This window comes from Solea solea, chromosome 9, assembly GCF_958295425.1.
Source record: "Solea solea chromosome 9, fSolSol10.1, whole genome shotgun sequence".
NCBI classification, from domain to species: Eukaryota; Metazoa; Chordata; class Actinopteri; order Pleuronectiformes; family Soleidae; genus Solea; species Solea solea.
The window spans coordinates 15,685,875-15,700,204 of record NC_081142.1 but is presented as its reverse complement, the minus strand read 5'-3'; the positions used below and the strand labels follow the sequence as shown (position 1 = coordinate 15,700,204).

Sequence of the window (14,330 nt, the reverse complement as noted above, 5' to 3'; positions counted from 1 at the left end):
TCGGCTTATCCCGCTGGTTACTTTTCATCACAACAGTCACGTAGCTTCAAACTATGAAAGTAGCCCCAAGTTATAATAAACCAGAATTGCACTTTATGTTAAACATCTCAGCACTTCCTAAAGTGTATGACTTGCATTTGCATGAGTATATTATTGCCTCAGTGTTGGCTTCTCGTTGTATGCCATAGAAATCTGGTTGCAGTGGCGTTAAAGGACAGTCCCACAGTGAATTAGATGGAGCATAAAACTGCTGCTGCACTGCTCCCTGTTGGTTCTTTCAAATATATTGCACTTCCTTACACATCCCAGTGAAATCATGAGTTTTTTTTTTTTTTTTTTATAATGCCTGAGAACTATTCAACAGCAGTCTTCTGTCTTATGTGATTTGCTTGTGGATAAAGTCTGCATATATACGTGTGTATTGGTTCATTAGTTGCATTAAAGAGGGTGTGATCTCTCTCCTCTCTCACTGGATCTCTTTCTCTCTATTCACTCTTCTCAAGCCTCTCGTTTCCCAAGCAGTTAGCATTTTCTTCTCTCTCTCTCTGTGTACTTGTCAGATGCTGGCCACTCTGCTCATCATACGCCAGTTCCTTCAAAACGTGAAGGAGGTGCTGCAGCCTTATCTGTATGAGCGTCACAAGCTGGGCGAGCTTACACTGCGAGCTGTGTGGGACCTGCTGCTCTCAGTGCTGCTAAAATATGGCCGGCTGGCAGCTGGAAAAGCCCAGATCTCCCCCACTGACCAGGCCATGCCAGGACTTGGACTGAGAGGCACCCGGCCTGGGGTGACACAGGCCGAAAGAAGGTGAAATTCAATAAATAAACACCCAAACCAATTAATTACAAGTCAAGTAGACGTTAGGTTGTTATGAGAGAAAATCTTGACTAAAAGCAGCAACATTATTTATAGCAGTATAGTCAGTTCATCGTTCTTGTAGAAATAGACGCATGTTCCGGTCAGGAGTTTTAAATTTAAAGGGTATGTCTGCCAATTTTGTTTGGTGGTTTTTGCAACAAAAAAAAAGCTTTTTCTTGGGTCGTAAGATAACGAATATGGCATTAGATATCGTTTCAGCATAAATTTCTGGAGCAAAGAATTCAGAAAATAACAAGAATTTGGGGTCAGAAATTGGTTTTTTTTGCTTATTTGCTTATTTGTATTGTATTTTCATAAACACTCCAGCATATGATTTACTGGGTTGACACTGAGTAAATAGACACTCGCTGAGAACATATAACAAATGTGTTTTTTGTTGTGTGTCTCTTCCACTCGCAGAGAAAAGAAATGTTTAAACGGAGGATGTGGAGTTCCTGACGAAGAAGATGGAGGCGAGAGGGACGAGGCTGACAGTGGGAGGTTCAGTGAAGGAGAGACGGAGGAAGACGGTCTGATCGACTGTGGTTTGAAGCTGAGGAAAGTCAGTTTCATAGAGAAGGTACAGTGTGAGAAAGTGATGGGTGAACCGCTTTCACCTCACAAAGAGAGGTGTTTTATAAACATAGCAGCAGCAATTGTAGAGTAAGAGTGTTCGTAATACTGTTTGTTTGTTTGTTTAATTATAATTTTACAGGTGGACAGAAGGCCAGTCTGCGGTGGACCCCTCATGGACAGTTTCCTGGAGGAGGGGAGCCCCACTATGGTGGAGAAAGGGATGGACCCTGCTTCTGTGTTTGAAATGTGCGACGACGACGACGACAACGGCATCCATGATGTGAAGGAGTCAGGTGTGGGAGGCGCGGTCGTGACTGAGGCAGCCGTGGCTGCTGCTGCTGCGGCGGCGGCAGCAGCTGCCGGTGCTGCTGCTCCGCTGCCGTCTCTGTCTGAAAGCAGCGCGTCACTGCGACACAGACGGAGAGGCAGGAGCGTCGAGAGGCCCGAGACGAAGACGAAAAGGGAATCGTGGATAGACCCACCGGAGGAGAGAGAGAGCACTACGCTCACTCAGGCTGAGATGGAGAGCTGCATGCAGAGATATACCGTGAGTGTATATTTAAATTATAAACTCCTCACAAGCTGCAACCTTGCACAACTGGAAACGCTTGTGCATGAACTCGTCTGTATGTCTGTGACGTCAACAGATACATGGATTTAAAGAGAGCTTCTGTGTTTTATTATGGTCAGATTCAGGTCAACATCAGGTTTTGGGAGGGTTTTCTTTTTAAAGCTGATTGACCTAGTTGGCACAAGGAAAACTGTGTTTTCCAAATTTCTCACAATTACTGTCTACAGGAGGCTAAGGCATACCATAAAAAATACTCTGCTTCCTCAAGACTAAAAAAAAAACCACTGATGCGATAAAGTGCCTTTTGATTTTCAGTGATTAACAAAACGGAGGACCAAATGGTGTCAGAATGGGCAAAGACCAGAATAACAATGAAGAATCTAACTAGAAAATAAACACAACTCAGAATCAAAAACAACAAATGACCTCCCTAACTAAATAGAAACGGGAGAAGACGGAGTCAAAGAACCCACACTAGTTAAATTGTTTAGGAAAGAACAATAAAAGTTGTGTATATTAGTTGTAAACAACTGAATCTCATACTGCATGTTATCAGCTGGGTCGATCTCCTCATGCCTCAGGGTCAGAGTGTGATCAGAATGACAAAACTAACACATTTGCTTTCTGGTTTTTTTTGTGTTTTTTTACCATTGTACATTGATTTGGTCTAGAGAAGCAGGAATATGTTCTCACCTACTTGTGTGGGCTAATGATCCGGTCTGTCCCTCTCAGGACACCTTCCAGGACTACCAAGAGATGTTTGTCCAGTTTGGGTACGTGGTCCTCTTCTCCTCAGCCTTCCCTCTCGCTGCCATGTGTGCTCTCATCAACAACATCATTGAGATCCGCAGCGATGCCTTTAAGCTCTGCACTGGTCTGCAGAGGCCCTTTGGAGTCCGAGTGGAGAGCATCGGCCAGTGGCAGGTTAGTGGCAGATGAGGACTCCTGTACATAAAGATATTTATTCATAGTTCATCGTCACCCAAGCACATAGTGAAAACTCCATTGATACTGTCTGAGTAGTGAATATGAAAGTAAAAGGTTTAATGATCATATACAGTACATCTTATCTAAAGGCTATAGCAATGGAATTACTTTCTTAAAACAGGGATAAGAATTAAACTAAGCTTCATCTGAACAATCCATCTGTGTGTCTGAAACCTGCTCTATCTTCTTGTGCAGACTGCAATGGAAGCCATGGGCCTGATCGCCATCATTGTAAACTGTTACCTGATTGGTCAGTGTGGTCAACTACAGCGTCTCTTCCCTTGGCTCAGCCCAGAGATGGCCATCATCTCTATCGTCATCCTCGAGGTACCACAGTTCTGTGCTGGCAGTCACGCTGAAACGATTAATCAATTACTTAATCCCTATTTCTAGAATAGTTGGTTCTTAAATATAAATATTTCTTGGTTTTCTTGCTCAATAAACAAATAATAATAATAAAAACAAAAACTGAATACTTCTGTGGACAAAAGAATACTTTTCAAAACATCATTTCAAGAAGGTTTGGGAAACACAAATTAACATTTTTAAACATTTTGACATTTCATTGACCAAACTAATCAAGAAAATAATCAAACTGATTATGATTGTTAGTCACATACTGTGTTCAAAGCATACAGTAAATACAGTATGTGTGCGCTCTTATCAGACCAAACAACAAACATCATTGCTGTTAAATCTGATGAATAACACTGTGTGAAATGGGTTTCTAACACTGCTGTGTACATATGATAATGTTTGTTTTGAATATAAAAAAAGTGTAAACAATCACCAAAAGACCAAACAACATAATCTAAATTCTTTATGTTCAAAAAGGGGAAGAAGTCAAAATTTATCTAGTCCCGCCCCTTCTCCCTGCACTCACAGATTAGCATCATTGTCATTATTTAGACGTATTAACATCACAAAGAGAATTTCACAGCCCAACATTATGAAGAAGAACAAACATGCTACGTGTGTACTGTTTTATTAAAAAGAGGTAACATACGTGAGGGAAGTACTTAAGGTGACGGTAGAGGAGGCGGCGATCACTCCCAAACGTCAGCGACATCACGCACAGGGGAGAGAGCTCTGGACACAGGAGAGCACAGGAGTTAGTGAAAAATGCAAAACAACAAGCATTAAGTAGACACTACAGCTAACAATGTTCCTAGGCGAGAGAGAGTTAACTGTTACAATCAGACGATGAGTGACTGCAGTGGATTGGAAGCAGGTGTGCCCCCCGCCGCAGGTGAGCTGATTGCATGCTGGAGGCAGAAAGGAGGAGACAAGACGGGGCATGACAAAACAAAGACTGAAGCGTACACTAAAGCACTGTGCTCAGATTTTTCTTTTCTTCATTTTTATAATTGCTCTCTGTCTACAGCACTTTGCTATTCTCCTGAAGTACATCATCCACGTGGCCATACCTGACATTCCTGCATGGGTCCAAGAGGAGATGGCTAAACTGGAATATCAGCGAAGGGAGGCCTTCAAGGTACATTTGATATCCATCTAAAATCTTGCATTTGCTACAGATGAAGTTGAACTTTTGGGCAGTTTGAATAAGGACTAAAAAAATACCACCTCATTATTTGCAGAGTCCTGTAATATATTTAAAAAAAAGAAAAGAATCTGTCGCAGCAGCTGTCCTGAAATCATTGTGTACTGCAACACTGCAGCTTTCATTACAGAGATGAATTACTTGGGTGAGTGATGATTTAGCAACAGTGCCTTTGAGAAATGAAACATGTAGGGACATAGAGAGGACATGACGGTGTAAACACTGCGCTATTGTAATGGTTAGCTGGATGACTGGTGAATACTCTCTCTCTCACTCTCTGCAGAAGCATGAGCGGCAGGCGCAGCAGCATTACCAGCAGCTGCAGAGGAGGAAGAGGGAGGAGGAGGAGAGGCAAAGGCAGGCAGAGCATGTGGCCCGTAGGGAGAGGGAGAGGGACGACAGCAAGGGTGAATCCTCTGGGGATCACCACCACGACAAAAGTCACGGCAGCAAATCACGCACGGGCGGTGGTGGAGGAGGAGGAGGAAGTGGGGGCTCAGACAAACCCAAGAGGCCCAGCTCTCTGCTGGCCAACAATAATGTCATGAAGTTGAAACAGATCATCCCACTGCAGAATAAGTTCTCCTCCAGTGGAGCGCGCTCGCCACAGTCTCCCACCAGCAGTGAACCAAAGCTTCCTGGGTTCCTGAGCTTCAAGTTCCTCAAGTCACCTGAGAACAAGAAGGAAGGTGCCGCGGCCACTGCCACCAACTCCACTGCGACAGCATCATCGTCATCTTCATCATCAGGTAGCAGCTCTCAGGAGCGTTCTCAGTCACCCAGCAAAGCCTTCAACCCTGGAAAACTGTTTAACTTTGGGAAATCTGAGGGAGGGACATGTGTGAACGGGGCGGGGCTGCTCAGATCCGGGGAAGGATCCTCATCGTACACATCAGAGCGACATACGTCCAGGTCTGACTTGAACGGCGTACCGGACGAGATCCCCTCACCTGGAGAGGAAGAATCCGAGAACGGACATTCGACAGACTTGGACACAAGTGGCTCTAAGGTTTAGTAGCTGCACAGAAGACAAACCTGTCTCTCGTTACATCTCAGCTGAAGAATTCATTTGTTTACTGTGAGGAATGAAAAAGAAAAGCCTGACCTACCCTTTGTATTGTTGTAGGCCATGTGTAGAAGTATGTGGAGCAGAGAGAGGAAGTGATGACACTGAGAGGTGACTGTTGTCGTTCTGCTGATAGACTAAAAAAAAGAAAAAAGAAAATCAGTCTTACTATAATGACCGAATAAAAACACACATACACTCCCTTACACAAACATACAAACCCTTCCCTGTCTGCAATATGTAAAGAAATGCATGAGCTGCGTTTCTGATCTTTTCAAGCCTTTAAAGCAGAGAGCTGTCTTTCTCGATTTCTTCTGGTCGGAAATTGTAAGCGTCTCGGCCCTCGGCCTCCTACTAGGACATATCAACTCGTTGTGGAGGGAAAAAAAAAGATTTAAAAATCCATAGAGTTCGTGTGAAAGGATCAATTGTACATCAAGTAATGACTGGGATTGTTCTTTAGCTGTCAACACACAAGTGATCGTTAGATATCTGTCTCATTTTTAACCGTGAGGAATTCTTGGCTCCCCTCACTTTTGTATCGAAGCGACAAAAAAACAAAAAAATGAAAAAGCAATATCAATCAGTGTTTTAATTATTGTTATCAATCATCACACAAACCCCGTCCCAAAATGAGGCATCCTCGATATATCACCAGCTTTATTTTCAAAGTGCAGGTGATGTCTGAGCTTTCTACAGTTCCTTGCACCCTGTGGCAGAATCTGATTTGTTTGCAAAAAAAAAAAGAAATGAAGGAGTCATGACGTACCAGTGTTTTCCCCGAGCAATCAAGTCGAAGGAAGAACAGAATAAACAAACGCAGGAGTAGAAAAATATCATTTTGAAAAAGTGGAGCAGACGCCCCGTAGTGTGCTGCTCATCAGCTTCTCTCCACCCTCTTTATCCAGACTTGGCAAACGAGTGTAGAGTTGATGAAGTACCATTTGCACTAAATCCTGGCGCCCTGCTTAGAAACAGGGAGAGAGAGAGAGAGAGAGAAAGTCAACACCAGCCTGCCTCCTAACATTATGCAAAAGCTGGATTGTTTGCATTTTTTTCCTGCTTTTCTCACAGGACGTGCTTTCCTCTCGTCTGTCTCCGCTCTCAGCAACTGTGGGACTTTCTTTTTTCTAACTAAAGTTGCTCTTATTTTATGTTGAGCTTTATCTTTTTTATATTCACACTTCATTTGCAAAGTGGTCGAGGTTTGCTTTTTTTTTTTGTTTTAACCAAAGTGTTACTTTTTGGATTATACTGCTTTCCCCGCTCCCCGAGATGTTCTGTATTCTGTCAATCATGTACTAAAACACTGTTCATGAAAGGTGTGTGCAGGCTCATCCTCAGTGACCATTGATTTCATTTCTTTGGGGTCTCCAGAAGGTGGTGCTACAGTTTATGTGCAAGGTGAATTCATTGTTTATTTCAACATTTGTTTCACTTCACCACCACTTCTTCTTATTATTATTATTATTATTATTCAGCCGTTGAATCAGTGTGCAGCGGGTGCAGGTGAAGCGAGAGGCTGCAGTAGTAGAACACTGTGAAAGGAAATGGTTTATGGAGTAAAAGACAGGGTTCACAGCACGGGAAGTCGGTTATGACAGTTACATGAACTATGCATTTCGAGACCATCACCTCTGGCAAGGGTTTTGGCAATATCTGAGTAGCTGTTGAGACTGAGTCAGCGGCTCTGAATCCAGCTAAATTATACCCGGCCAGACTCTATGCATCTTTTTTCCTCGTGTCCCCTCAGATTTCTCCGTCAGTGACATCCTCTCTCAGTCTCACCCTCTTGTATATTAAACGTATGGAATTCACCTAAATATTCTCATCCACCTATAGCTTCAGATTTATATTCTGTAGCTCAAGAGAAACTAAACGTGTACTTCTGCAGAAAAGACAAAAAAAAATCAAACTGACATTTAATGCAATAAGGAAATAGGATATCTGTGTGGTCTCGGTATCGTTTTACAAGCGTTCGACAGTGTGTTCTCTTTTTTTTTTTCTTTTTTTTTTACGTTTGGAAGGTAGTGTTCTTCATGTATACTTAGAAGAGCGAGGCTGAAAGAAATGTAATATCGTCGGTGTCTCTGTGCATCCTTCGCCCTGGTCGCCACTAAAAGGAGAATTCACAGAAGAGCATACAGTAGCTCAGCATAGTTTCATCCATCCCAACCTTTATTCCTGCAGCAGCAGGGACGAATGACGTCACGACGCAATATAGTCCATTCATCATCATTAGTAAGGCTTTGTGGAGGACAAGCCAGTGGAGGTTACTGGAGTGAGACGGTAAATGTTACAATAAAGTTCAGATCATAGCTTTTATGTACGTTCCTCCTTAATCAGGAAAAACGTACCCGTTTAACACCTTTTTCATCGCTCAACCCTTGGAAACAGTCGTACGTTTTGCGTTTTCTTATAATGAAGCATTGATTGCGGTGATGTAACAGATAAACGGATGTGGAACAGTTGGGTGTCTTATTGAAAACATTTTATCAGATGACAGCGACAGCACCTTCATGGTTTTCACGGGCCAAACACAGGCTTTCCTCCTCAGACTGAAGTGGATCCACGCGTCACAAGTCTGTCAGTCAGATCGGTGGGAAGGGGCTTCAGTAAATGTTCCGTCTTGGATGTTAAGCGTGGATGTGAACGAGTGAGATTCACACCACGGGTACAGTACATTAGAACCTCACCCCTAACCTCAACATTTTAAGACTTCTCATTGTCAAGGAAGCCTCATTTACTGAACATCATATGCTCTTCCAATGTACCACTGTACAAAACAAATCTTTTCAAGGAAAATACTGGGAAATGTGACTTATTTATTTCTTTTAATTTATTTTGTCATATTTTTGTAAGACCCGAAAAATAGTTAATAAAACTATTTCAAAAGCATTTTGTGTGTTTTGACTAACGAGCTCCTGAGAAACCAGCACTCCATACATACACCTCTGCATGTCTTTTGGACTCAAGAACTCCAAACACCAACTCCTTGGTCTAACTGCTGACCTTAACTGTGAGGCAACAAAGTGAACCACTAAACCACCAATTGCACCCTTCATCATTTTTGCCACTTACAAATTGTTCACCGACACGACTAGAACTTGCTAAACCTCAAAGAAAATCAAGGATGAAGTAACACATGGACACAAAAATCCAGTTTCAATCCAGTTTTATTTCAGCAAAGCTAAAAAGAACACGTTTTGTCAAACACACATGAGATGGAGCAAGGCTTAGGGTGTAATAAAACAGTCTCAAATGCAGAAGCTTATGATTTTTTGTAGATTCCATGTAGGCAGGCAGATGACTGACCACACACATATCAACCCACACTGAGTGTCAACTGATACGAGGGCAGTGCTAAGAACATTAAAAAAAAAAAAAAAAGCTTTAAGTTCTCAAACTGAATGTGTGGAACAAGGCAGGATGGCAGCTGTTCATCTAAACCAGTTTTCAGACAACAAACCGTGCGAGCCGTCACAACGACGGAGCGCACGGTGCAGATAACCCCGGCCCTGACATCGGGGAGCAAAGTTCTGAAGCATAACAACAGGTTGTGAGGCCTCTAGAACGATACCTTCCATATTCATAACAGGAGACAACACATCAAGCCCAACACGCCGCACGTTCTATTACTGGTCCAGGAATACAAGACCCAGTCTTGAAAACATCAACATGCAAGAAAACACTGACAGGGCACTGGGGCTTCTTATCTTATTAACTTTCATGAATTAGCTTTTCTTCCGTCTCCACAAATGTGTCTTATTTTACAAAAAGGCAGAGACAATGATATTTTCCATGTGTTATTTGTAATTATTTACAGACAAACTAATCATGTTTCACTTTTCCATACTATACGATACATATTTTTCTTCACCATCTGTGTCGTTATCAGTTCGCACAACTGAAACCCCCCAACAAACATTTTCACATTTGGATGCAACGTTTTCCTTCTTTTGTCTTTCACATCCCTCGATAACAGAAAGACTAAACCTGTTCTTACTAGCTTTGACTGGGCAGAAGATGGTGCTAAAAATATGCGTGTAAGAAATATTTCTCCGAGACACCCTAACAACATTTATTCTAGCAGCACAAGTCCCAGAATAGAACGAAGATATGCATATTCACCATAGACACACATCAAGGGGGGGAAGAGTTGGTTCTACTTTGTGCTGTTCTTCACAGTGCATCCTTAGTTCTGCTGATTCAAACAGTGTGGACAAATGTTGCAATGCCCCCATGTGGCTGCAGAGTGGGCAGTGAAACTTGGGCACTGTGGCTGGCAGGAAGCTCGTTGCCAATATTAAAAAAAAAAAAATTAAAAATTAAACTTATAATAAAATTAAAACAGTAACAAAACATTATCTTTGCACAAATCAGGACAGACTCTCCAGGAGGCTACACAAGTCATGTAACAGTTATGAGACAGATTTTAATGGTAACTTCCTCTGTTGAGTCCATCTCTGATTTTACATCTACTGACTTTTTCCATTCATCTCACACGTACTGTACAACAGATGCATGCACACATACTTATACACATTTGTACACTAACTCACACAGGGAATAGCCTACATTAATTAAATAAACATATGTATAAAGTTCCCTCACTTTCAATGGCGCCAGGTTCACACTGAACACGTGTGCCGAGCATGACGGCTGAAAACCTGAAGTGCACGTCCCACACAGGCAGTGTGGACGCTCTCGTCAGTTAATATGTGCCTAATGAAAAGCAAGGACGTTCTGTGACGCTTGTATCCAGTGTGAACCCGGCCTGAGTGCGACATCTTTTCAACTGCTTTATCTTTACACCTTTAAAAAGGTCCAATGTGTAACATTTAGGAGGCAGAATATACTATGCAAAGGTATGTTTGTATAAGTATGCAATTAGTAAAAAAAAAGAATAAAAAAAGAGAGAGATCCTTACTTTAAGGTAAGGGCCTTGATTTACAGAGGCCACTTTGTTTCTACAGCAGGTTGAATTGATTTTAAAGCAGAAGGTTAAATAAAGACAAATTACATACATTCTGGTATGAGAAGGCCACCGTAGTTCCCTAAAGCCATTTGGGCATTGTTACAATCTGCAGTGTCACCATCAGATGCTACTAATTGCTACACATTAGACCTTTAATGGTTACTTGTTCCTTCCAAAATCATGAGTTATTCTTAAATTTCGTGCCAGGAGAGGAATCCTGCCACAGTAGAGAAAGAACAGATGTCTGTATTCAAAAGGGATATTCCTTCTTTTGTTTGTTTATATAGAGCTCCGAATGTCACGTGACTCAAGTTTGTTTACACCACCATTCTTGACAAGAAAACCTCCGGCAAACATGGACGACACAAGTGCCAGTTTCAAGCCGTCAAGAGTTCACTCCGCTCTTTAAATCCACAGAGCGATATGTAGCAGAACTTGAAAGTTCCATAGTGCCAATACAGGCGATGCAGACCTGTCCGGTGGATTTGATGAGGGTGCTATTCACCCTGTTGGAAGTTGATGTACCATTATAATAATATTTTTTGAAGGTTGTAGTCCTACATTGTGTCACTTAAACTCATACAACATGTGTATGTAATGCTCTTTTTCACATCAGATGTTTGCTGACATGAAGTAGTGGAACAAACACAGGTTTCATCAATAACATTATGTAGGGTTCCACTCCAGTTTGAAGAGAGCCAGGGTCGTGGGATTGTTTTTAGGTCACACTAAATACTTGACACTTAAACCTGTAGAATTTAGTTTTTTTTTTCCATGTTTCCCATATTTCCTAGATATGTTCCTATAACGTAAGTCATTGAGATATAATTATACTGTATGGTCAATATAGCACTGCTACAACAACAAGTCTAATGATGGCCTCAGACTCTTGCACAGCACTGTACACATCTATGGATTTAAACAGTGCAGCTTCCTGCCAAAGTGGCATTGAGTGTTGGGTGAAAGGATTGCGTAACATCAGCTACTGGAGCTCTATTGGCTATGCCTTGTGTGTACACAAACACGCACGCACGCACGCACACACACACACACTCAAACACACATATATACACTTATGAGTCCTCATTCATTTCTTGGCTATCTGTCCGGGCGATCTTCCTCGGGGGAGCTGGGCTGTCGCCCTCTCCTTGTTCCTGTTCCCTTTTCTTTGCAGCATTCTGTTTGACACAAAGGATAATACAGGAATCAGAAAATGTAACACAGATTACATTTAATAATAATTAAGACCAAAGGTTGATGATCATTGTGTTATGAGGTTTTTTTTGTCAATAAATGAAACCAGTTAAATTAGGTATACTCTAAAGAGCAGCACAAACTCACCTTTTTGTCCCACTGCTGATGGAGGTAACGCAAGAGGATGTTGGTTTTCTCTGTTACAATAACTGCAGAACAGTCAGAATCTTAGTAACAAATAATCCCTAAAACTTTACTAAAACAATTCAACACATGTGTATACTTGGTCAATGTGAACTTAGTAAAAACACATCAGTAGCTATGTTTACATGTGCAAAATGTATCCATTCACATTTATGTGGATCAGACATGTGATAGCACCAAACCAGGAAGTCATGATGGGATTGACTGTTTATACCAGACATGCGAAAGTCAATGATCAGACTTTATACGGCCCACAGCTTCGTTTAAATTTTATAATGCATTTATGGCCAGGGACGGACTGGGACAGAAAATCTTTGAATTAGGTTTGCCTATAACTTTTGGCGTCATATACCTGTATATATACACACCTGGAAATATGTTATATGTATATGAAAAATGGCTGAAGGCAAATCTGGCCCTTGGACATCCAGCCGCCTCGCTCTGAATAAAATTTATTTCAGAATAGGCTGCATCAGATCAGAGTATTCGGAGTGGCATGTTTACATGACATATTTTTATTACCATCAGACTTTTACTTGTGTCCATGTAAACACAGCTAGTGATTCACCACAGGAAAGACCTCTGTTCATGACTGTTACCATCTATAGTGAGTGTGGCACTTACTTTGTTCAGAGGGGTATTCGCGTGTTGGAAGATACACAGACGGCCTCCGATTCTATTACATGGGACAGAGAGATTATGTATCATTACTGAGTATTTGCTCATAAGGGAATAATCAAAGCATTTCCAATCTTGATATTTGCAAAAAAAGACAGTTGTAGAGTTAAAGATGATATACGCTACTTACAGATGCTTTACAAACAGAGTCTGCATGAAACCTGCTGAAGTTGCTCTTGTTGTAGACAGGAAGTCCTTTCAAGAAATCCGCCTGTTGGAAAAGGGTGAAGTTTGTAAGATGTATCTTCTTTCATCAACATTGGTCTGCCTGTCCTCTACAATGAGTCTACTTTTTATCAAACCAAGTTATTCACCTCTGACGTGTGTTCATAGCTTTATAATACATGCATTATTGTCCATAGATGTGAAAATATGGCACTGACTTAATAGGTTGGTCTAAACAAACACACCAAATTAATGATAATGTAACAATAGACACAATAAAAACAGATAATAAAGACTGAGGACTGAGGAATTTAAAATGGCAACTGCATTTAATAAGACAGACTTCTTGTAGATAGTCTTGGTTGCTGTAGGGACTCTACAGCGCCACCTGAGGGCAATTTAACTAATTGTTTATAGGCAGGTGTAGGATGAAGGCAATCACATTCAATTTCTAGCTTTTGGTAAATATTTGTTTGTTTATTACAATTACTACCGTCACACAATATTGAATGATATCACATATCTTCTGGGTAGCCGATACTGTGCAGCCACTATCGCAAAAATATCGTGAGGATGGATAATCGTGTCTACCTTTATGAAACCCAAGCAGGTGTTTGACAGGCGGAGGTTTCACTATTACTGACTGTGACAGCATGATAACATGCTGGGCGTTCCCTCTTCTTTAGCAGCCCCTGCTCGCTATAATTACGGTCTGTTCCTCTCCCTCATTACATCCCCACTAACCTTTGGTAACTATACTGGTGACAATATCACACACTGTACGACCAGCGGTTTCAAATGATCAAGTCAGCACAAAACGATGCCGGCTTGGCCTTGGTTTGTGTGTTTTAACAGGGGGAGCAGGTGTGGCTAACAGCTAGCAGTCACTTAGCAGCCTCGCTCTTATCACTGCAATGTAGAATGTGAATACGTTTCAAATGTGAGGACACGCACCTTCTCCATTGCAGTTCCAGGAACGTCCAAACGCCGACTTGTGGACTCGTGTTGTCCGTCTTGCTGGATGTGATGGCAGGCAGTGTGTGAGTATGTAATGATTAGCCGCGCTAGCTCTTCCCGGCTAGTTTGAAGCAAATCAATGTCCTTAACGGGTCTGCTTGGCGTAAAACAACAGCAGCCTTCACGAGCAATTAGTTGTTTCCATCATAAATCCACGTGTCTATGGAAACTGGCGACACGACTACAAAAGGAAACGTAAAATTGTCACGGCATGAGTTAGCAGAGCAAGTTAGACAGGACTCCTTCGTCTAGCGTGATGGTAGCGATGCTTCATGGCCCCGCCCCGAGAACGCCCATTGGCCGAAGCATGCGACCACGTGGTAGGTTTCCAATCAATAAGGCGAACACAGGCGAGGGATCAATGACGTTGATCTGCTCCACACCTGATGAACTCGGAGAGTTACTGATACACAGGAGCTTTACTGATATTTTCAAAACAAACTCACTATAAGTCTGGTTTCGATATTTGAATTT

At 41.9% G+C, this 14,330-nt stretch overlaps 2 protein-coding genes across 3 annotated transcripts in view; one reads left to right on the top strand and one right to left on the bottom strand.

Moving 5' to 3' along the window:
* The window catches only part of ano8b (anoctamin 8b), a 34,146-nt gene extending 25,628 nt beyond the window's left edge, over positions 1-8,518 (top strand). For both annotated transcript variants that reach the window (XM_058637844.1, XM_058637843.1), the window contains 7 exons: positions 561-808; positions 1,280-1,439; positions 1,575-1,982; positions 2,739-2,930; positions 3,189-3,320; positions 4,378-4,488; positions 4,838-8,518. In XM_058637844.1, the coding sequence (XP_058493827.1) occupies positions 561-808; positions 1,280-1,439; positions 1,575-1,982; positions 2,739-2,930; positions 3,189-3,320; positions 4,378-4,488; positions 4,838-5,569 (1,983 nt within the window). In that variant the 3' untranslated portion in view covers positions 5,570-8,518. The remainder of the gene's footprint in view (positions 1-560; positions 809-1,279; positions 1,440-1,574; positions 1,983-2,738; positions 2,931-3,188; positions 3,321-4,377; positions 4,489-4,837) is intronic.
* Positions 8,519-8,778: 260 nt separating this feature from the next.
* On the bottom strand, positions 8,779-14,148 carry LOC131465303 (DET1- and DDB1-associated protein 1). Its single transcript, XM_058637845.1, has 5 exons — positions 13,794-14,148; positions 12,805-12,885; positions 12,621-12,672; positions 11,940-12,001; positions 8,779-11,776 (listed from the first exon to the last, which is right to left on the bottom strand). The coding sequence occupies exons 1-5, from the start codon at positions 13,800-13,802 to the stop codon at positions 11,672-11,674; spliced, it is 309 nt and encodes a 102-aa protein (XP_058493828.1). The 5' UTR covers positions 13,803-14,148; the 3' UTR covers positions 8,779-11,671.
* Between the last annotated feature and the right edge of the window lie 182 nt (positions 14,149-14,330).